This window comes from Phyllostomus discolor, chromosome 4 (genome assembly GCF_004126475.2).
Source record: "Phyllostomus discolor isolate MPI-MPIP mPhyDis1 chromosome 4, mPhyDis1.pri.v3, whole genome shotgun sequence".
NCBI classification, from domain to species: Eukaryota; Metazoa; Chordata; class Mammalia; order Chiroptera; family Phyllostomidae; genus Phyllostomus; species Phyllostomus discolor.
The window spans coordinates 102,696,886-102,720,842 of NC_040906.2; the positions used below are offsets into that span (position 1 = coordinate 102,696,886).

Sequence of the window (23,957 nt, forward strand, 5' to 3'; positions counted from 1 at the left end):
GCCTGAAGTTGTCTTTCTTTGTTGTGTCTTTTATCTGGTTTTGGGATTAGGATGATGCTGGCTTCATAAAAAGAGTTTGGGAGTCTTCCATCTTCTTGGATTTTTTGGAATAATCTGTGAATGATATGGGTTAGCCCTTCCTTAAATGCTTTATAGAATTCTCCAGTGCAGCCATTCGGTCCACAGCTTTTGTGTGTTAGGAGTTTTTATGTATGTATGTATGTATGTATGTATGTATGTATTTCTGCTTCATTTTTGTCAGCTGTTTATGGTCCTTTCAGGCTTTCTACTTCTTCTTCATTCAGTTTCAGAAGATTATAGTTTTCTAGAAATTTGTCCATTTCACCTAGGTTTTCACATTTTTTGGCAAATAGTTCTTCATAGTAATTTCTGACCATCCTTTGTATTTCTGTTGTAGCAGTTGTAATCTCTCCTCTTTCATTTCTGATTGTGTTTATTTGTATCCTCTCTCTTTTTTTCTTGATAAGCCTGCTTAAAGGCTTGTTGATTTTGTTTATCTTTTCAAAGAACCAGCTCCTAGATTCATTGATCCTTAGAATTGTGCTTTTAGTCTCTATGTCATTTAATTCTGCTGTGATGTTGGTTATTTCCTTCCTTATACTTGCTCTGGGCTGTCTTTGTTGTTCCTTGAGTTCTTGTAGGTGTAGGATTAAGTTGTTTATTTGACATGTTTCTATTATTTTTAGGTAGGTCTGTATTGCTATGAACTTCCCTCTCAGGACTGCCTTTTCTGTGTTCCATAAGTTTCAGGTTGTTGTGAGTTCATTTTCATTTCTTTCCAGAAACTTCTTGATTTCTTCCCTAATCTCATTTTTCACCTATTTATTGTTGAATAGCATGCTATTCAATCTCCATGAGTGTGTGTTTTTGGGGGTGTTTACTTGAGGTTGATTTCTAGTTTCAGTCTATTGTGGTCAGAGAAAATGGTTGTTATGATTTCAATATTCTTGTATTGGTTGAGGCTTACTTAGTGTCCTGCCATGTGGTCTATCTTTGAAAATGTTCCAAGTGTATTTGTAAAGAATGTATATTTTGCTTCTTTGGGATGAAAGGCTCTATATATATCAGTTAGGTCCATTTGATCTAGGCATTGTTCAATGCCACAATATCTTTGTTGATATTTTGTTTGGAAGATCTGTCCATTTTTGACAATGGGTTGTTCAAATCCCCTACTATAATTGTGTTGCTGTCAATATCTTTCTTGAAGTCCTCCAAGATTTTCTTTATGTATTTGGGTGCTCCTATGTTCGGTGCATATATATTTACAATTTATATCTTCTTGATAAATTCTTCCCTTGAGTATTATGAAATGACCTTCTAGGTCTCTTTTTATGACTCTTTTATGAAGTCTATTTTGTCTGATATGAGTATTGCTACCCCGGCTTGTTTTTCTTGTCCATTTGCTTTGAAAATTTGTTTCAAGCACTTCACCTTCAGTCTGTGTAGGTCTTTTGTTCTGAGGTGTGTCTCTTGTAGGCAGGATATGTGTGGGTCATGTTTTCTTATCCATTCACCTACTCTGTGTCTTTTGATTGGAACATTTAATCCATTTACATTTAATGTTATTATTGATAGGTACCTATTCATTGCTGTTTTTTCATACTTGTGTTCCTCTCTCTTTCACTGTCTTTCTTCATGTTCTTAGAGCAGACTCTTTAGCATCTCTTGCAGAGCTGATTTGGAGGAGTTATATTCTTGATGCTTCTTTTGTCTGGGAAGCTCCTTTTTTGGCCTCCATTTTAATTGAGAGCCTTTCTGGATAAGTACTTTTAGTTGCAGTCCTGTGGTTCTCATTATTGGGAATAGTTCTTTCCATTCCCTTTGGCTTGGAGCATTTCCATTTAGAAGTCAGCTGCTAGTCTTATTGGAGCTCCCTTGTTTTTTACTTCCTGTTTCTCCCTTGTTGCCTTTATGATTCTCTCTTTGTCTTGGAATTTTGCTATTTTAATTATGATGTGTCTTGAAGTAGGCCTCTTTGGGTTCCTCTTGATTGGGACTCTCTTTGTTTTGTGGATTTGTGTGACTTTTTCTCTCATCAAATTAGGGAAGTTTACCACCATTACTTTTTTAAAGAGATTTTTTTATCTCTTCCTCTTCTTCTTCTTCTCCATCTGGTATTCCTATTTCATGGATATGATTACATTTAATGTTTTCCTGCATGTTCCTTAACCCCTCTTCCTTTTTTCGGAGCCTCTTTCCCTTTTCTTGCTCTTTCTGGGTGTTTTTTTTCTTCCTTGTCCTCCAACTCACTTATCTGATCCTCTGCTTTATCTAGCCTGCTTTTGATTCCTTCTACTGTGTTCTTCAGTTCAGAAATTGTATTCTTCATTTCTACTTGGCCCTAGTTGATAGTTTTCATGTTGATTTAGTTTACAGTGAGTTCATTGTTGTTTTCCTGTAGTTTTTGGTAATTCCCTGGGAGCTCATTGAGCTTCCTTGTAACCATTGCTTTGAACTCAGTATCTGATAGGCACCTTTCCTCTATTTCATTTAGCATTCTTTCTGAGGCTCCCTCCTTTCCTTTCATTTTGAGATTGTTTCTTTTTCTTCCCATTGTTTTTGAAACACTTCTTGTTAGCCTCTGCTTCTTAAATTGATGTGTTCTGACTTCTTGGGTTTATGGTGTGAACTTCTATGGTAGAAGACCTGTGAGATTCAGTGATGCAGTCTCCTAGATCTTTTAAGCTTGTTTGTCTTGGCCCGTCATTTATGCTGGGTCTCTGTATGTCCTTGGGTTTTGATTGTTGTTGGGTCTTTCTTTGGTGAGTCCTTACCTCTACCTGATTTACTGAGGGTCACTCCATTCACCATGTCTTGTATTCTGTTGTGCAGAATTCTGTAGGCAGGTTGTGTTGAAGCTGGTTTTTCCATGTTTACAAGGTTTTGAGGCTTCTCTCTTGCTCTTGTTCAATTATTTGTTCTGAGTAAGTTCTCCACCATTTAGTTGTATTTCTAGATCGGTCCTGGGTCGAGTTAGTGTGGCTTCCACTCCCTCCTTCACCTTCTGTTGTTATCTGTTGGTGGTTCCTTTGTTGGTGGATTTAGTCTTCTAGCAGGTATCTTGGTGTTCACAGCTCCTACCTACTCATCTGATTTTTCAGTGCCCCATACAGTTTTTCATCTCCAATCTTCATCTGTTCTGGGATACCATTGGCTGTTTGCTCTGTGCCTCAGAAGATCAGCTAGGTGTTATACCTGCACGCAGGGGAATTGGCCTCCACTCCCACCTATCTCACCACCCTCTTCTATGTCTTTTGATTGGAGCATTTTATCCATTTACGTTTAAGGTTATTATTGATATGTACTTATTCATTGCCATTTTTTTGTACTTGTGTTCTTCTCTCTCTCACTCTTTTCCTTCCTTTTTAAAAAACAGTCCCTTTAGCATCTCTTGCAGACCTTGTTTGGCAGAGGTGTATTTTTTGGACCTCTTTTGTTTGGGAACATCCTTATTTGCTCTTCCATCTTAATTGAGAGATTTGCTGAGTAAAGTAGCCTTGGTTGCAGGGCTCTGGTTCTCATTACTGGGAATATTTCTTGCCATTCTCTTCTGGCTTGGAGTGTTTCTATTGAGAAGTCAGCTGCTAGTCTTATTGGGGCTTCCTTGTATATTACTTCCTGCTTTTTTGCTTCCTGCTTTAGGGTTTTCTCTTTGCCTTGGAATTTTGCCATTTTGATTATGATGTGTCTTGAAGTGGGTCTCTTTGTGTTTCTCTGATTAGGACTCTCTGTTTCCTGGATTTGTGTGACTTTTTCTCTCATCAAATTAGGGAAGTTTCTCATCATTACTTTTTCAAACAGGTTTTCTATCCCTTCCTCATCTTTTTCTCCTTCTGGTATTCCTATTATATGGATGTTATTACATTTCATTTTGTCTTGCAGCTCTCTTATCAACTCTTCATTTTTTCTGAGTCTGTTTTCCTTTTCTTGCTCCTTTTGGGTGTTTTTTTGTTTCTTGTCCTCCAGCTCACTGATTCAATCCTCTGCTTCATCTAGCCTGCTTGTAATTTCTTCCAATGTCTTTTTTATTTCTGAGATTTTATCATTGATTTCTTTCTGGTTTTTGTTTGTATTTCCTTTTCATGCTGATGTAGTTCTCATTCAGTTCCTTGTGGTTGTCTGTGAATTCCTTGAGCATCTTTATAACCATTATTTTGAATTCTATATCTGATAGTTTGGTTATCTCCTTTTTGTTTAGCTTTTTTAGTGGTGAGTCTCCCATTCCTTTTAATTGCATGTTCATTTTTTGTCTCCCCATTTTAGATGATTCTTTTTGTTGTTTCTGTGCTTCCTGATGTTTTGCTTTGCTAACTGTCTTTGTAGGCTACACTTCTATGTTAGGAATGCTATGAGGTTTAGGAGTGAGGTCTCTTTGATTTCTTTGTCTGGACACTCTAGGTTTGCCCCTTGTTCTGTTTGTGTGGGCTTTCTTTTTTACTTGGGTTTTTATCTTTTGGTGGTTTCTTTGTTGGTGGTTTTTCTCCTCCAGCAGGTATACTGATGTTCCTAGCTCGAACCTATTCTTGTATGTGATCAGTGGCATGGGGTAGGCAAAATGGATTAAGACAGCAGGAAAGTATTTATGGCATTTAAAATACCATCAAGTGGAGAAGAGATAGGAAGTTCTTCATATAAGTATAGCCATTAACTGTGATGTTTTACCTAACTATCCACTTTTTATAGAAGGTGAAAGAGAGATAAGACTCTCGTTAGAGGGGAGGATGATTGTGAGCTGAATCCAGAAGAGAGAGCACTTGTACAAGGTTAGATGATGAAATATAGTGAGAGGAAAGGATAGAAAGCAGGTGTAGTGAGATAGAATGGAGTTAACCACAATAATAATAATGCTCAGGTGTGAAGCGAAGTGGGCTAAGATCAGGGAAGGTTGCTGTTTATTATGTACAATTGTATGGGACAACAATTATTTACAGTAGTGCTGGAACAACAATAATATAATGAGAAATATATGATTTGGATAACCAGAATAGAAAGTACCCAGTCAAGAGTTGTGTGTTATTGGAACACGGATGAAATGAAAGAAGGAAAATTAAAATACAATAAAGAGAGAATAAGGAAAAACAGTCAAACAATGAAATTAAACAGAGAAATAAAATGAGGAAAACTAAACATAAGGAAGAGTAACAAAAATACTAATAAAAGTGGTAAAAAATAATGACAAGATAAGTATAATACACATAAACAATAAAGTGCTAGCTCCATGGGTTAGCAAAGTGACATTTGTCTCAGTTTCTCAACTTTTGGTTTGCCTCATGCTCCTTTTGATCTGTCTCTGGACCCTTCGTAATGCCACATCTTATTGTCTCACTTTGGGGGAAGAAAAAAAATAGGATCCAAAAAGAAAAAAAATAATAAGCCTCCTGCTGACTTTAAACTTGTTCATGAGTTCTGCTGGGTTTCCTAGATACCACAGCAAGAGGAGGGCTGGGCTTCACTTTTCTCCTTTCTTATGGTTTTGACAGGATGGGGACCATGTCTGGGTCCCAATTTCCCTGTACCTGCTGGCCCAGGTTGTCCATGAGCTGCCTGGCTCAAATCAGCCACTCAGTCTTTGGTGGCACAGCATGAGACAATCTCAGGCATGAAGCTGGAGGCAAGCGGGGGGTGAGTGGTTCTGCTGAGCTAGTCAGTCTCCAGGCACACAGCTGAAATCTCCCTCCAGGCACAGCCGCTGCTGAGAGTTCTTTACAATGTAGCTTCCTGACATTCTTAACAAGTGCCCTGCTTTTCACACAGCCCAACTTTCCATCCAGTCTGGAGACTATCTGAGTCAGGGTCTAACATGGCCTATCTGCTCTCTTCTCCAGGTGTTGCCTGGCACCTCAATTTCTCTGGTGCCAGTGTCCACAGTCTCAGCGGATTTGTACTGCCTCTTTGTGTCTCCCACTTTGTCTCTATTCCCCCCAGTGACTTCCAACATCCAGGTCTCTCCTGGTGCCAGGCTGCCTTGCCTTCTCTGGTAGGGAAGGGAGCTGGTGATCTAACTCTCCTCCCCGTATCCTGCAGCACGTGCTGGGCCTAGAGCCACAACAGCCTTGGTCCCAGCATAATCTCCTCACCATCTATTTTTCAATGTCCTCTGCAATTTTTTTTTTTTGCCTCCAAACTTCATATAAGCTGGGATTGGGTTGGCTGTTCACTCTATTCCTCAGAAGACCACCTAGGTGTTTCATTTGGGCACAGGGAGAACTGGGCTCTGTTCTCACCAATCTCTCCACCGTCTTCTCCAGGTCTATGCCCATACTTTCAGACCCAAAATAAAACATTGATTTGAAGCACCAGTTTTCAACCTTGACAGCCCTTGGAGCATCCCCTGGAGAGATTGCATTCTATCTGAGAAATGTGTTGGGAACCGCCCTGACTGGTATCAGAAGCTGAAACCCCCGCCTAGGCTAAGGCTAAGGGAATGCCCTTGGAACCGTAAGCCAGCAAAGAGACAAAAGCTTATCTCCCTGGCTGGAATGCTGCTTCTGCTGCTTTATTCATAACTGAACCCCAAAAAGCTTGGTCGGTTAGCCAAAGATGGGTAAGATTCCCCACGGGGGGAACGACCTGACAGGCACGATCACTTTGGGAGGCCCCCCAAAAGAAGGACTTGGGGGGCTGCAGCAAAAGAGGGTGACAGACCCTCGCTCCTCGGCTTTAACATAGCCTGAGTTCTCCTCGTCTGGGAGAAAATCTCCTTATTGCCTTAGTTCCCGTGCTAAGCCTGAAACAATGACAGGGTGGTGCAGCTCTGTGCTGAAAAGGGCAGATTCCCTGGGTCATCAGGCCTAAGAAAGAACATGTAAATTACTGTGAAACCTGCTTTTTTTAGAATGCTCTCAGTTGAATGAGAGGGGTCCAAGGAGGAAGTTAGTTTGTTCCCCAAAGTCTTACAGCTCTTTGACCCCCGACTCAAAATAGACTGGCAGCGTTCCTTGTTTTCTATAGTTCCTTACTTCCCCCTGATAAGTACTGTACTTTACCTGAATTATTATGCAAAATGAGCCCAATAAAAGCATGTATGGATGGTAAATCGGGGCACTCCCCACTAGGGGGGGGTGGCCATTTCGTCCCTACTTCCCCACAGAAACTAGTTTGTCTCTGTGCATGTTTGTTTGTTTCTCGTGTGTTTTTCAGCGAGCCATCCACAGCGTTCCGTGGTCACTGCTGGCTGGTGACCCACACCCAACAAAATGGGCTTCCTGGGCCCACTCAGGCCCAACATAAATCATGGGCATTTTCACTTTCATAAGCTTACTAGTGACTCTGATGGACAATGAAAATTAAGATCTGCTGACTTAGAGAAATTTTGAAAGTGAAGTGAAAACAGCAGAGTAATTAATGAGTCTGCTAACTGATCTTTATTTATATATCAGTTATGATTAGGTTCAGCTATGAGGAACAAAGTCCTTGAAAAATAGAGGCAAAAATAAGATAGAAGTTTATTTCTGTCCCATATAAAAGAAGTCTGAAAGTGTTACAGAATGGACCTGTGGGGGCAGGGGGGCAAGATACCGAATGGATCCTACCTCTCTCGGGTCCCTCTGTACTAGGTTCACCTTGCCCGCTGCCAGAGAATTATAATAGCTCTCAGTGCTAGGGTTTGATGAAAAGGAAAGGAAATATTTATTCAAAAGTAATACAGACTTAGAGCAATGACTTAATGTCTGCATTAAAATACCAAAGTCTCTTAAAACACCCACAAACACACAGTACTTCCTTCCCCCCTTTTCTCAGTCGAGAGTTCCGTATCTCAGGAAAAGAAATGGAAGTCTGTGGCTCAGGTAGCCCCTGGTTCTTCCCAGTAATCCATGCTCAGCTGGCAGGCCTCCTGCGGTTCCTAATACCATCAGCTGTGTCTCTGCCACTACCTCCAGTTCTTAACCCAAACCTGCACGGCACCTTCTCATGGCCCACTAGCAAGAGTCCCTTTACCCCTTTCCTTCCCGCGTATCTCCTGCATTCTTCCAAACTGCTAAGAGAGAGCTCTGCATCACTGCTATATCTTGCTTTCCTGCTTCCTAAGCTGTGTGGTGAAGAGAGCCCCCAAACCATGGGATTAGCCTCCAAAACTGTGTGGTTCCACTCAAAACTGTGTGGTTCCACTCAAAACTGTGTGGTTCTCCTGCATGGCCACCACATCTGGGTTTAAATTCTGGCGCAAATCTTCTTCTGCATCCCCAATTTCTGACTCCTCCCGCAACTGGCAACACCTGCCAGCATTCTCCTATTTTCCCGGCTTTTCTGGGCCACCATAGTGGCAGGTGTGGCCCCATGTGGTGGAGCCAACCATCTCCAAGCTCTCATGCAGGTGCCTCCCAGTTATGTCCTGGGTCAAAGTCATTCCTGTCTCCCTGGTTCAAAGCTTGGCCACAGCTACTTAACATATCTATGAAACCAGTCAAAAGTTAGAGATATGTTAAATGTCCTTTTTTGTAGTTATTTGCAAAACTGTTGATATGCAGAATAACTCTCAATGGTCCCATCCTCCAGTTCAGACTTGTGGTAGTGAGGACACCCTGTATTCTCTGGACATCCTGAGTTCTGGATCCCATTACAAGTCTCTCTGGGGGTGGGGGTGCTGGCTGCATCCTGTTATAAAAGTAGATAGTTTTAGGGTCAGTATGGTGTCCTCATGATGTCTCAGGCTCTTTTTATTTTGTGGCTTCCATTTCCAAGATCACCTCATTGTCTTAGATGAGTGCTTTGTACCAACCATCATATTTGTGTTCTAGGCTGCAGTATAGAGAAAAGTGAAGGGCATTCCCTATCATTGTCAGGAGGCTTCCTAGAAGTCTTATGTAACATTTATAGTTTCATTTATTTGTCCAAAAAAGACATAAAAACTAACCACAAAACAAAAAAAAATTAGTAATATAGGTTTTATTAAAATTGAGAACTTTTCATCAAAAGAATTCATCAAGGGAGTCAAGCCAAAGACTAGGAGAAGGTATTCAAAATACATGCATCTAACAAAGAGTTCCTATCAAGACTATATAAAGGATTCCTACATATTAGTAAGAGAAAGACAAACAACCCAATTTTTAAAGAAATTGAGCAAAAGACACATTTCACAAAAAAAGATATCCAAATACACATAAGCATACAAAAGGGTACTTAATATCATTACTTATCTGGGTAATAAAAATAAAAAAATCACATGGGATACAGCAAGACCTCACTTAACGTTGATAGATTCTTGGAGACTAACTTTAAGCTAAACAAAGTCTAACAAAATCAATTCTCCCATAGGCTAATTAATAGTAGAGTTAAGTTCCTATGGCATATTTCTGGTTACAAAAATTGAACTTCTAAATTAAGATGCATGACACTACTAATATTATACCCCCAAATAAATGTGTGCTATATATACATTTAAGAAAAATTAATAAAAACAAGTAAGAATGACTTTCCAGTTCAGGATCTCAGGTGGCTAGAGGATGTACTAGCAGCTCAGGGTGCAAGACACACACATATACACACATACATACTTGCTCACACTCACACACACAAATGTATGCACTTATACACATACACACATGCACGCACACACACAAACACACATGCTCACACATGCTCTCACAAAGACACATGCACACTCACACATATACATGTACACTCACCCACACAGATGTTTACACATGCACACCACCCACATAGATAATACTCACGTGCATGCTCATAAATACAAATACATACACATGCACAATCATACACACAAACACATAAACATGCACACATACATGCAAACTCACAAACTCTCACATACACATACACACTTACACTCACTCACTCACTCATTTGAGACAATGAAGACCCACCAGTTCACTTCACATACATGTCATTGGGATGTGGGAGGAAACCAGAGTCCTTGGAGAAAACCAATACAGACATGTGTAGAACAAGTATATTCTACACAGACAGTGGTCTCAGCCAAGAATTGATTTTCTTCTCATCAATAATATAATAAATAAAATTATTTAATTCAATGAACTACTGTACCTCTGTTCAACTACTAGAATGACTGAAATTGAAGATTGACATCAACAAAAGTTGGCAAAGATGTGGAGCAATGGAAATGGTCATCCACTGCCTGTGGGGGCTCAAATACTTTGAAAAACTGGAAATTTTTATAAAGTTAAAATATAATTTTATATGGACCAGAAATTCCACTCTTTAGTATTTACCCAAGAGAAATAAAAATATATGTCCACATAAATAATTTAATAGCAACTCTATAAATAGCTAAAAATTTGAAGCAACTCAATGTCCAACAATGGGAGAATGGATGAAGAAATTATGATACATTAATATGACAGATATGAAAAAGCAGTAAGGTCCCTCATTGCAGGCCATGTGCTCTCCAGGGCCAGCTAGTAGCACAGTCTGCCCTCCTAAGAGGCTCTGAGCCTGGCCTGGGATCTTTAGCAGTAACCAAAGCTGGGAGTAAAGGACACTTAGAGCTAGAGAGGGCACCTGCTCCCCGGAGACTCAACCCACCAGTATCTGTGAGGAGTTGTAGGTAACACACATGGTGTATAACATGTATAGAGTGGAATACATACAATATGGAATACATAGTGTAAAACACGCACAACATGCAATATTTAGCACGCACATACACAACACACATGTAACACACAGGGCACAATGTGCACAGCATGTAATATACAACATGTAGTACGCAGTAAATTATATTAGTGTATTATTCACAGAATATATAGAGCATGGGGCATATAATACATTAGCGTTTAACATATAATACAGTACATGCTATAGCTACACACAGTATATAACACACGTAGCCTATAACACATATCAGTCACACATGTATGGCATATAACATGCACAACATATAATGTGTAGCATGTAACAGCACATAATATGCATAGCATTTAATATATGAAGCATGAAGCATGCAACATATATAGCATGTGCACATGAGTGCATGGCTATTGTCTGCCCTTCTACAAGGCACATCTTCTTTCAGTGGACTAGCCTAAGGAGGAATAGCTTTTTCTAGTGGGTATAACTAAGCTTGTTTTGCCCCAAACAAGCTTAGAGAGCATCGAGGACTTCACCCTCTACCTTTATTTTCCCTTTGAGGCCTGGCCTGAGTAAGCTGGGCTACAGAAGGGGGTGCTTCTGTAATGTGGCTTTGAGCAGAGAGAACCCACAGGGTTCTATTCTGCAGTAGCCTCTGGAGCCATTGTTGGTTGGTCATATTGACAGTGCCAGACCTCTGGCTGCTTTGCAGGCCTGGTCCTCGGGCTGAGTGTATGAGGAAAGCTGGCTTGCCTCCCCTGAGTCCTGCTGTGGCTCCATGGAGCATCATGGAAAGAGGACTCCTGGTGGCTGCCCTGGAATCAGGGTCTCTAGGTTTGTGTTTCCTCAGAAACAGATGCAGAGCAAGGATTCAGCTGCAAGCAGAGTATTCAGGAAGGGATTCTGGAAGTTCCAGTATATACATGAGGATGTGGAGAAGGCCAAGGAAGGGTGGCTTATCCAGCAGGTCTCACTAGGCAACTGGGCGTCAATACCCCTGAGAACCCAGAATACTTATCCTCGTCTGTCCTGGAGCCACTGATTCTCCAGCTACAGGCACCATCTCACAGGGTGGCTCAGACAGCTAAAGCCTATCTGTATCTCAGATGTCATCTGAACACTCCTTTACAGTAGAAACACACACTGAAGGAGAGTAAGCATTTTTGCCCCAAAACTGGCATGTGGAGGAGCTGGAGGTAGAATTTCACATCAGTTCAGGCAGATGGTCAAGGGTAAGTGTGAAAGGACAGCATATGAGGAATGGCCTGAGGGTAGTGGGGGCACCACAGGAGCTCCTTCTTTCCTGATCCATTAGAATGTGAGAAGAGTCACGGCTTAGGCAGGAGCCTAGAGGACCCCACTTCCTGGCTTGGTGTGCACTCCTGTCTTTGACTGACAAGGCCCTGCAGTGGGTAAAGCCCTAAATCGAAAACAAGCTCCATGCAGGGAAAGCCAGCCACATACAGCTCATAACAGCCTTCAACCAGGGGATCCCATAAACAAGCTGAAAAGGTCTGTCTTCTCACCTGGGCCCTCAAACAGATAGCACTGGGTCAGGGATGTCCGTTTTCCCTCTTGCTGGGGAAACTCAGAAATATTCAGAATCCAGAGGGTGCAGCCTGAGTTGAGGTTTTTGGGCAGAAGGTGAGAGCATTGAGGACTTGTTTTGTCCTCACATCAACTTTCTCAAGACACTGCCTGAGGTCCTTCAGCACGGAGCTTCCCTTAAGATGATCGAAGGCAATGTCGTCTGTCCTGGGTTAAGAATAACCATATCCGAAAGCATCTTGGTTAAAATAAAATTCTTCTAGAGAAGCAAATTCTGCCTTTGAAAATGTGAAGTAAACATACTTTTCCCTATTCCTTCTGCTAACTACTATGGAAAACCCTGGATATCTTAGAGAGATAGAGATAGAAGTATAGATATTTATATATCTGGATAGAATATCCACCTATTTATAACACAATGTATGTAAAATATATGTTATCTATCATCTGTTTATCATCATCTTCTAAAAGATAAAGAAGATGGACTAGTGACAGACCTTGAAACCCAAGGAATGACACGACGTGAGATCCTGGGTTTTCTTTTTGCCTCATGTGTCCCAGAATTGGAGCAGAAGCAGCCAGTAACCTAGAAATGCCAATGGGAATAAACAGAAAAGCCCCAAGAAAGCCTGCTCTCTCAGCCAAAAGACCAAACAGAAAATTCCTAGGCAGTGACTGCTCTACTCTAGGCAGATACCACAGCTCCTGTCTCCCACTGGCAAAGGCCAAGTGCGGATCCTAGATTCCACAGGCCCCAATATCCTTGCTGAGTTGTGTCAGAAAAGGCTATGTAGGGAGCCAGAACTTTTATCCCCACTGATTGTGACAAGCCTGGGACAAGTGTCAGTAATGAGGAGTCCCGGATTCGGGTGGAAAGAGAGGCCAAATGGGGAACCTGTTATTTCTACCTACTCTTGGGCCTCTGGTGAAGGAGACAAATGGGTGTGTGGGGAGGCTGGGCTCATGCTGGGGAATGCCTGATTGCTCTGATTCATCCAGCAAAATGACAGGAAATGAATGCTTAAAGCCAGTCCCCCAGACCCACATCTCAACCTGGGAGTTCCTGGTCCTGTCTGGCTGGTTCCCTCTGTTTCAGTAGCCTGAAGCCTGAGTTGCAGCTTCAGCTTCAACACTTGCTGGCTCTTTTAGTAATAATTTTTATTTTGAGAAACATAAAACCATACAGAACTGTATAAAGAATGACAAAACATGACAAACCCTCATGGGTCCACCACCCAGAAGTGACAATTATTCTTTTACTTGCTAGTTTTCTAACTATAATACATAAAATGTCACAGATAAAGTTGAAGTTCCCTTATTCCTCCAGCCCAAGTCCCATCCTCCCCCGTTCTTTAAATTCTGACAAAATTACTGTCATAAATTTAAGCATTTATCTTCCATTTCGCTTTGTGTTTATTTTCAGCTGTTTTGCATAGGCAATTCATTCATGTTTCAAAATTCAAAAGGTACACAAGGGAATACAGAAAAAAGCCTTTCATCCTGTGAATGGAGCCTGGAGCAAGAGGTGGGCAATCTTGAAGCAGAACATCCCTAGCAGGGGGAGAGGAACAAGGGCCCACTTCTCATTCATGATTGTTTTGCAAAGCTGCAGTGGTTACCTACTTTTGCACACCATTGGCTAGATTTTAGTGGTTTAGGCACATCTCACTGGAGGGGCTGGGAAGTGTATGGAGTCTTAATTGACTTTGGCTTGCTGTGTTCCCATTGATAGGTGAAGAAAGGAGGGTAAGACAAATATCAAGGGACAACTAGCAGGTTCTGCTGCGATGCCCGTTTTAAATATCTTGAAGTGAAAAACTTCCCGTGTGCAGTGAGTGCCAGCTGAGAATAGGCAAGACTCTGCCATGCCCCACGCAGCACGTCTCTACATGCTCCCTGAGCACAAAGCTGAATTGTGCTCTAAGTTGCTTCCCAAATAACCATGTGTCATTTGAGCTAGAAGCCCATCCTGCCAGAGCCCAGGGACCCTTAGAGCAAGCACCCCTGTGTGTGGCTGTCATACCACAGGTCTGTCCCCTGAGATGGCTCTGTGCAAGCTCTAAGCTCATATGCTCAGGGAACCCTGGATCCAGCCTTGAGGCTTCTGGCGAAGGGCAGCACCATCCGGAACAAAGCAGCACTGCCAGCCAGCCAAGACTGGAGGAGCCAGGCTGGCTCTCACAAGTTCTGGAGAGGCCTCTTCTTGAAAGCTCAGCTTTTTAAGTGTTTCCCCGTCCCTAGGCTTCTTTTCACAGAGAAATTCCAGGTTTCACATGAGCCTCAGAGCAGGACAGGAGAATGGGGTCAGTGAGAATGGCCCATCAGAGGGGATGGTAGAAAACTGGGGTGAGGGGGGCTCCCTAGGCCTCACTGCTGTACGTCCTTGGTCTTTGCCAGGTCAGGCCTTGGAAACAGTGTGGATGGTCAAAGAAAGGGAGAAACAATGCCTGGCTCACTTGCAGCTGTGTGACAATAGCTGTGTGGCAAATTACAGAGCCAGCCTCCCATGGCTCGTGAGTGGGGAACTGTCTGGGATGAGGCTAACAACCCCATGCCTGAAGGGTTGAGGAGAGGGACCTGTGAAAGGGAGTGGGGCAGCAGGGCTCACCAAGAACTGAGGTAGGGGCTCATCAGTAGAGCATCAGAGGGGACAGGCTAGCCCCCAGAGGGATGTCTCTGCCTCACCCAAGCTGAGAGAGTGGCATTGAGTTCTGACTGCCCTAAACACTCTGCAGTGGAGTCGGTGAGAACAAAGCCTGGTGGTCTTGGCCAGGGTATGATGGCCTTCTTGACAAGGTGGCAGGGGAGTGGCGGAGGGAGCCATGTGTGAGCACCCTACCAGCCATCACTGGGAAACAGGAGCAGCCCCTGGGCCTGATGCTACCCAGAGAATACAGGGGGCCCCCTAACATCTTGGTTGTAATCAGCAGAGACCATTAAATTGAACTGACAGATTAAGGAAAATCAATCACACTTCAGAGGGAATAAGACAAAGTTAGAATGTAAGCGGTTTCTTTAAAGGACTTTCTTTAAAAAGGGCACATTTTGGGAAGAGTCTGAGCAGTGCCATGTGTATTTAGACCCCTCCGCTGGGCCTGCCCAGGAACCCAGGTCCCACCTGAAGCCCTAGGCCTGGGTGGATCGGAATGGGAGGCCCAGCTGGCCTGGGGCCAGAAGGCTTCTTTGTACAGTATTTGTTTGATGGGAGAGAAGGCAGGTGAGTAACCCAGCCTAACAAGATGGCACTGACCGGGTAAACATGGATGGGACTGGCAGGCTGGGGACTTCGAAGGTTGTCATGATCCTTTTGTGGGGAGTGGAGAAAAAGAGAATAGTTCTTAGGTGAGCCCATAGGAGAGGCTGGGCCCACATGGCTTTCCTCTACCAGTGGCCAGTGAATGAAGTAAGGAGTTAGTGGGTGTAACTTGGTTGGTCATGGGCAGGGTCAGGACTCTGCCATTTTTTGGGCACTTCTTTTTAAAGTTTTTCCTTTTAAAGTTTTTACTTATTTTTTAGAGAGAGGGGAAAAAGAGGGAGAAAGATAGGGAGAGGAACATGGATGTGTGAGAGAAATATCAATTGGTTGCCTCTTGCATTCCCCCAATGGGTGACCTGGCCCAAAACCCAGGCATGTGTCCTGACCAGGAGTTGAACTGGCCACATTTTGGTTTGCAGGCCCATGCTCAATCCACTAAGCCACACCAGCTAAGCCAGGACTCTGCTTTTAACAAGTCTCCTTGTGGCAGCCTGTCTGTGTTTGGGGTTGGAGACGGAGATGAAGGCAGTGTGAGGTATGCCATGCCCGGGTCTATTCGTTCCCCAGAAACAGATGAATCCTTACAGCAACCTTCCCATTTCACAGAGCAGGGCCAACAGTAGGTGAGTGGTCCAGCTGGAATCTAAAACAGAATCTGACAACACAGGTGCACTCCTGGAAGATTTCTCTGTGCTGAGGTATAGAGAAGAGCCAAGGCCAGGCTTCCAACAGTCCAATCTCCATGGAATGAGGTGAAGACCTCCAAGCCAGGCCTTGTCAAAGGGCTAGGTGCCTACCTTGGTCCTAGGAGAGGAACCTGTGAAGAGGGGACCTGGACAGCCAGAAAGGGTGCTGAGAAAAATGTCCCCGAAAACACTGATGCATTCAGTGCCCTCCAGAGGCCTCTTAATCTTGGAGGTCCCTGAGACCAGGTGTGTGCCCTGGAGACGACTACAAGCTTCTCTCCCTCAGGGTTGGCCAGCAGCCCCCAGGGAGCCTGAGTGCTTTGGGCTGGGAGCATGAGGGCCAGAGGATGGACTGTTCTTTGTGCCACTGCAAAGTGGAGCCTGCCTAGCAGGTCAGGTCAGGGCTACTTGCTCTAGGAAGAGAGAAGTGAACTAGGCACAGAGCACCATGTGAAGACAAGTGTTTGCCTGAAAGTTCTGGATGTGAGGATCCAGGGAAGCATATAGGTAGTAGGCCCTCCCCAGGGTGTAGCAACTGGTGGTCAAAGCTGAAATGTTGGGTGTGAAGAGTGACAGTAAGAGAAGCAGGGATGAGGAGGAATGGAGCTGGATGGCAGCTCGACACAAGGGGAGGGAGAATTGTCTAAACCCAGAGACCCAAGGAGCAAGCAGGCTTGCCTATCAGTGCAAGAGGGCAGAGGGACATGGGTGTGGCCGACAGGCTGGGCTGGCACAGGTGAGTACAGGGATGGGGTGAGGGGCCAGGCAGGGACCAGGAGATTCCTGGATCTCAGAATCAGACTTAGTCTTCCATTTTACTACAGGTAGAATGGCAGCCCCACCTCAGGGGGTAAGTGTTCTCAGGACTGACTTCACTTGTCTGATCATACACCGGCCCTGTAGAGCTGAATGGAGCCCACTCTTCCCACCAGAACCAGAGAGGAGAGCACCTCCATCATGGGTTCTTGAAGGAGGAGCAGGCTAAGGGCCCCAGTGAAGTATCCCCAGAGGGGTCTTTGTACAGGCCTCTCCACTCTGTGTTCCTCCCTTGCAAGACTACTTTGTTATTAAATGGATGCTTCTTCAGGAACCAGATGGCAAAGAGCATTGTCTGTATTTGGATGTGAGGAAGGGGTTGAAGGGAGACCCCTGTCTGTCTTCTGCCTCTCCCACGTATGAGAGTTCCAGTGACCAGGAAGTGGCACTCTCTGGGTATCAGCTGTGACCAGGTCCTGGTTTCTGTTCTGCCCTTTGTCCACTTGGTGAGCCTGCCCTTCCCCTTCTGCAGGTGGCATGGCCACCTGGCCCCTCCCTCCAATTCTTCCTCCCATATTCATAGTCGGAACAGATTCCAGATGTAGATTCTGTGAAGGGGAAGAGAAAGTGATCATTTTAGGCCTTGAGGTATGAACCACATAAAAGCTTAAAATGCAAGCATGTGGTGTGTGCATTTCTCTCATTCTGACACTCAGCTGGGTTCATCTTTTCAATTACTGTGGTTAATGATCAATAAATTATCCTTTATGGCCATGATAATCACATCTTTTACTTTCACAAAGCATTACTCAGTGAAACAGAGTGTTTTCTCCCTGGGCCGTCTGTACATGAGGGAAGGCCCTCTGCTCCTGCATCAAGTCCTGTGCTCACAGATGTGCATTTTGAAAATCAAACTGAAGGTCCCTACTACACCACACTGGGCAGACTGCTGTCATCACAGACCACAGCACACCCGAGGCTCCTTTTCAGGGTTTATTTCATTGGCTAACATTCACTCTTGCCCTAGACAAAAACAATTAGATGATTATAACTTGTTTTCCATCAACTCATTTTTTTGTATGAATAACCAAAAGATTTTTTCTCAACACTTTTTTTTTTAATAAGAAGCTATAAATAAATAAAGCTTTAAATGCTCCTGGGTTCAAATTAAACACTTCCAGTTCCCCAAAAGTTTACAGACTTGGACAATTCTGTCGCCCCTGGTTCCTTCCCTGGGAAAGGACACTGCAGGACTGTGTAGGGAGTGAGTGGTTTACTCACTGCATGTTTGCTTCTGTATTCTCAGCCCTGGTAAGAGCCCCTGAGTGGGGCCCACCCCATGTCATCTGTGGAGCCCGGCCCTTGGCAATGACGGAGACAATGTAGGCACAAGGAAACTTCCCCCCAAAGCAGGTGGCCTCCATGGGACGTGCCAGACTGGAGACCGAAGGGGTAACGGGGAACTGCCAACTGGCATGTCTCTGGACACCTCAGTCTTCGTGCTGGCCCAAGACAGGACTTCTTTCCAGATGCAGCAAAGAAACTTAGGAGAGACCCGTGTTTCCAAGCAAACTGGAACAGGTTGTAAGTTAAAACATTCCAATATATACAGAACAGATCCTACGCTCAGGGTCGCACACTCAGGAAACCTACTGCAAGGCCTCGGGTAGACTCATACCCTGGAATTGGCCACCTCTCGAGCTCTTATCAACATGTCCTGCCTGGAGCGTGCATGCCCCAAGTGCTGAGCATCACAGAAGACACATACCCTCCTCCTCCACATGTCCTTCGCCTCCCTTTAAAAGAGTCATTAAAATGGGTGCTTGTGTCCTCAGCATGATGCACCCACTCCTGGGGATGGTCCTGAGTTGGGCTGGCATAATACCCATCCTGACCTTCTGACTGCTCTGCCTTTGGACCACAAGATGAAGTGGTCAGTCAGAGTAAAAAGCTGAAAGGAATAAAGCTAGACAACGAAAGACTAAAGCCACTTTCTGCTGGGCAGCCACCTCATTTGACACCAACTTAGCTTTTCCTGTGCTACAGAAGGTTCCTCGTTCTCCCAATCCTCACTCTCTGGTGGGACTGTTGGGGCACGGAACCACTGGCAGGATCTGCCTGTGAGACCTATGACCCTTACTGCCCTCCTTGAGTCAGGCCTATGGCCTCTGGGCATACGTCCTTTCCTTTTTGGAGAGATGGGGCACCTGTCTACCTCAGTGTGGGGCTCACACTCAACTCCTGCAATCTGCAGGGCTGCTGGAAACAGGGTTTGGTGAGCTTTGGGGGATGGCGGTGGGGCAGGGAAATGCAAGGAGAGCCCAGGGTAGGGAGGGCTGTGAATGTGGGTATCAGCAAGCCAGCTGCCTAAAACCACTTCCTCTAACCCCAGCTGAGAATCTGAAAGCCCTAGTTCCCTTTCCTGGCCATCCAGAATCACCATGGCCTTGAGGTATGGCTCATGGGCAGCAGCTGTGGTCCACCAATGGAGGCTTAACTGGAATTTTGTACATGGGATAGTGGGAGCAGTGGGGTAGGGGCTCTTAATAAGTGTGCAAGTGGTGGGCTTAGGGCAGGGCAGTCTACTAACAAGTTCCAGTAGTTATAAAGGAGAACAGGGCAGGGGGGCTGCAGTTATGATCCCCCTTACTGCCTGAGCTGATGACTGGGTGGTCACCCCAAAGGCCAGCTTGGACTCAGCCTTCCCACTCCTGGAGGCATTCCCCACAGTCTCCTTAGTCTGATGACTTTGGAAAAGGGATTGGGGATCCAGGAGGGATGTCCTATTCTCCTGACCCAAAGCAGGAAGCCAGAGAGAGGAAGAAACTTCCCAGAGACTAGACTAGTCTTCTTGGCTTCAGACCGGTAGTCCTGACACTAAAGATGGGCAGGTGCGGAGCTCCATTCCTGACAACACCTCAAAGGGCTGCTGCATTCCCAGGGAGTGGGGACTTCAAATAGGTCTGGTGCACTGGGGCCAATGGAGGCTGAGGGGCCACTGGGATCGCTTTAGCCTGATGAACCTCCCACTGGCCTATGCGAGGAGAGTGGGTATGTATGTAGTGGGCGTGGAACATACTCCTGGTCTGGCAGGGCTACTTCCCACTCTCAGCTCGTCTTTTTGTCTTCAAACTTTCAGCTGTTTTGACAGTGAGGTGGGGGCCAGGAGAGCAGGGATGGCACTTGCATCTGACCTGTGTAGCCACAAGAGGGGCATCCTTCAAGAACATTTTCTTCTGAGCCGGTGGATGATACAGGTTGGTTTCTCAGACCCCAGGCCTGGGAGAAACCATGAGAACCAGACCCACTGGGCTAGCACTGACTATCCCTGGTCTTTGTTCAAGATGCACCCAACCGCTGGTAAGCAGGTCTGAGGCTCTTCCTATTGGAGTACTGGGCAGGCAGCCCCTTGTGAGCCATCTGTCTGTCTCACTTCACCTCCCCTCCCCTGACTGCCCCTGAGGGGTTCCCCTGGGGCTGCCACTACCACTTCTCGATGATGTGGCTCATGTAATCCTCCGTGGGAACCCGGCCTGGCTCCTCGGTGTCCTCCTGCGGCAGCGCTTCTTTGGCTCGGTGCAGCAGACGCTCCTCGCGGCTTCGGAGGCGCTGCTCCCTGCGCTCCAGCTGCCGCTTATACTGGTAGCGCTGCTGGAACAGGTCCTTGGCGTAGTCGTAGAGCTGCATGTCCAGGTCATTGAGCTCCTCGATACGCCGGATGGTGTCCTCATCTACCTCCACGCCACCTGCCCTGGTGCTGTTGTACTGCATGAAGGGTCGGATGAACTTGAGGTTGAACGTCCGCTCGAACAGGTACTGTGTCTTGCGCTGGAACTCTGTCAGGCCAAAGAAGGCCATGCCCCGCAGGTTCTTTTTGGCACTCTCCAGGAGTAGCTGGGCCCGCTTGCCCTCAGGGATGAAGGACAGGTTGTAGCAGCCCACCAGGCTCAGGTCAGCCAGCATGCGCACCTGGCGATTGTTGGCCAGGTTGTAGGGGCAGTCCATGAACTCCTGCAGTGTGCAGCCAGACCAGTCTGTGCCCTCATAGCAGGATGGCAGCTCCTCGGGTGTGGGCGTGCGCCCGTCACACATATGCAGAGAGGTCTTCCATGTGGCCCCACGCTGCACGTGGCGCCACTCACTCAGGTAGCGGGACACAGGGTCTCGCAGCAGGGTGATGTAGTAGAATTTCCTGCAATGAGATAGGGAGTGGGGTAAGGCAAGGATGCAGAACACAAGGGGACTGTTGTGGGGTGAAGGAGGGAGGAGGCTGGAACCCCAAGTCTGACTGTAGTGCCATGGTGTCCTGCAGGGCCCAGCGTTGGTGCCCTCCCAAATGCCCAGGGTTTGGTGGCCTCTGGAGGCCTTCCCCCAAACCTCAGGCCCGCTCTCTTGCCTGCTCACCCCTGGGGAGAAACAACCTGGCTTTCTGGGGATGGAGCAGGGTAACCCTAGAGCTCATGCTGCTTAGAACCAGTGGTTTAAAGAGCTGTTCCTAGAGGCAGGCACAGTGCCGCCCAAGGGCTTACTCAGCAGAAGTCACTCATTGTCTTAGGCTGCAGGCTATATAGGCAGGCCTAAGGCAGGGCCTCTTACAGGGCATACCCAACCTCAGGCTCCTGAGAAGCACCAGGAGACCCCCAAGCCCAGATCCCCTGAGTGAGCTATAATTTGTTAATTTGTACTGTTTCCCAAGAACTGCTATAGTCCCACAGAGCTGGGCATCTCTCATGAAGTCACCTCCCCCACTGTACAAAAGGAAGTGTCCTTATGATGGGAGAAATGACTCAAGGAAAACTTTGCATCCTACCCTTCCCCTGTGACAGGCATCAAGCATGATCCATGTTTCTGCAGAGTGTGCTATGAGTGGCTCCACAGTGCCAGGACACTGAGCTGTGGGGACAGCCTCCAGATGTTCCTGTGACAGGCCTGGTGTGTGTGGTTCTGCCAGCTATTCTTAGAGGCTCTTCCTCTAGGGCTGGCAGAACTGGCTAACTATGCGTGGTGGAGCAGGCCTCAGAACAAGGAGAACCAGGGCCTAGAATGGGCAGCCTGGAATTTCCTTTAGAGTGGCCCTTCTCACTGGGCCCCACATGCCACTTTTGGGGAAGAAAATCCAGGTTGGACCTCCTCTACCCCCAGCACTCACCTGGACAGCAATACGAAAGTCCACCCACACTGCTGCTCCTCATTAAGGCCCAACAAGAGCACACACCTCATCCACGAACACTCACACTGCACTCTTGGAAAGCCTTGAGACACAAGGCACCTTGAGGGGTTTGGTGGCATCGTCCGGATTTTACCAGGGGTAAGGGGCACTTGAGGTGGGCATATCACCGAAAAGGGCAAAGGTGGTGAGGTACCAATGGAGGTTACCCCAGCCTGAGCAGGTCACATCCAGGAAACTGTGGGGAAAGCAGTTTTGAGCACCTCCTTTAGGGGGCTTGCTCCCCACCCCCCACCTCTAGCAGGACCCATGCAGCAGATGCAGCTTGCTGATGGTGTCAAAGGGGCATACGGTAAGACTAGTTCTGCTATGCCAGATTGCTGAGGAAGAGACAGGGCAGCTGTGTGATACTGGACAGTCCCCCTGGCCTCCATGGGCTGGTGCTGCACACTAAGGCTGGGCAGGGCACATCTAGGGGCTACCACTGAGGTGGCTCGGGCAGATAAGTGGGACAGAGCCTGGACAGAGGGCGCCTGAGGAGCTGAGGGTCCTTTGAAGACTGGGGAAGGGGTTCAGAGCTCCTTTCTTAGTAGCAAGTAAAGAGGAAAGATGACATCTCAACTCCTGACTCCTCCCTGAAGCTTGAGTTCTTATGTCTGCTCTCCACTTCAGGTCATGGCTCCACATTTCCAGCTGCTGCCTGGGCAAGGTCAAGGGGTGAACCTGACAGAACTGCCTTGCCTATATGCCATGACCTCAGCTAGACCATATGCTGTGTCCTCCCTAGCAGTGACCACTTGTTCCTGGCTTCTGCAGCAGCTCATGTTCCAACGCTTGCAGAGGGGTTAGCTTATGGCCTCAGCCAGAACCCCCAGCTCCTGTGGAACACACTTCAGTAGCTCTGGCTGCCCTCGGGAGAGGAACAAAGGTCCACCTGCATGCTCCTAGTCCCTTTTTGACTATTGGGGACCTCCTCTCAGCCTTCTCCCTGGCTCCTGGAGACACCGCAAGGTCTTTGCATGAGCTGTGATCTCTTTCCTTTCTACTTCATCGGCTGACCCTGGCTCACTCTCTAGATCTCAGCCAGTGCTACCTCCCAGGGAAGTCTTGTTCTCCCGACACGACTCCCTCTTGGACCTCTGTCACAGCCGTGACTTCACAGTGACCTCTGAACTGATCCTGGGGTAGAGAGTGGATGGGCAAGGAGCTGGCTCCTGTATGCACACTAAGCAGGTTCATGGTGCCTCCATGGGGACAAGACTAAAAAGGGTGAGGGGTTCCAAAACAGAAGGTGTCTGAGGGCAATCCCCTCACACAGCACCTTCAGCCCCTAGTGGAGGATACCAATCCCTGAGAGATCAAACAGCTGCCTACATGTCCCCAGTGGCTTCAGCACTAGCGTGGGACATGTGGCCAGGCTCCTCTGCAGACCCTGTTTTGGTGGCCTCTGGCAGTGAGAAAGCCCTTGAAAGTGGCCACGACTGGGAAGGTCAATTCACCCAAGTGCCAATTTCCTAGGGACCAAGCGTTAAGATCTTTATAAATCCTGACCAAAAAAACAGCTTCTAAAGAGGCCAAGACAGACAGGTGGGCAGAGGGAAGCAGACAAGGACATGCCTAGAAACACATGCATAAACAAACCCCAAGTACAAGCTGTTGGTATACATCATGTCCACTGCCAAGTTGTAGGGAAAATGAAGTCAGTCAGGCTCCCTCACCCTGATGTCTGTGGCTTAACGGTGTTCATGTGGCATTGAGTAAGGGCCTGCATGCATAGAATGAGGCTAGGAGGTCAGTATTAGCACTTTGCTGGCTTTGTATGCACTTAGCATAAGGGAGTTGGGACTTCCTGCAATGGGACTCGGCTTGTGGCATGCATGGATTGCCCCACGCCAGAATACAGGCATGTCAGATATCCCCACGGCTCTATGAATTTTCCTCCATTTGCTCAAATCCTGTGTGAACCTGCTTGACC

The 23,957-nt window shown here is 46.3% G+C and overlaps 1 protein-coding gene across 1 annotated transcript in view; it reads right to left on the minus strand.

The window, feature by feature from the left end:
- Positions 1 to 17,795: 17,795 nt before the first annotated feature.
- Positions 17,796 to 23,957, minus strand: part of HS6ST1 (heparan sulfate 6-O-sulfotransferase 1) — a 44,030-nt gene continuing 37,868 nt past the window's right edge. The window contains exon 2 of the mRNA XM_028509137.1: positions 17,796 to 21,007. Within this exon, the coding sequence (XP_028364938.1) occupies positions 20,299 to 21,007 (709 nt within the window). The 3' untranslated portion in view covers positions 17,796 to 20,298. The remainder of the gene's footprint in view (positions 21,008 to 23,957) is intronic.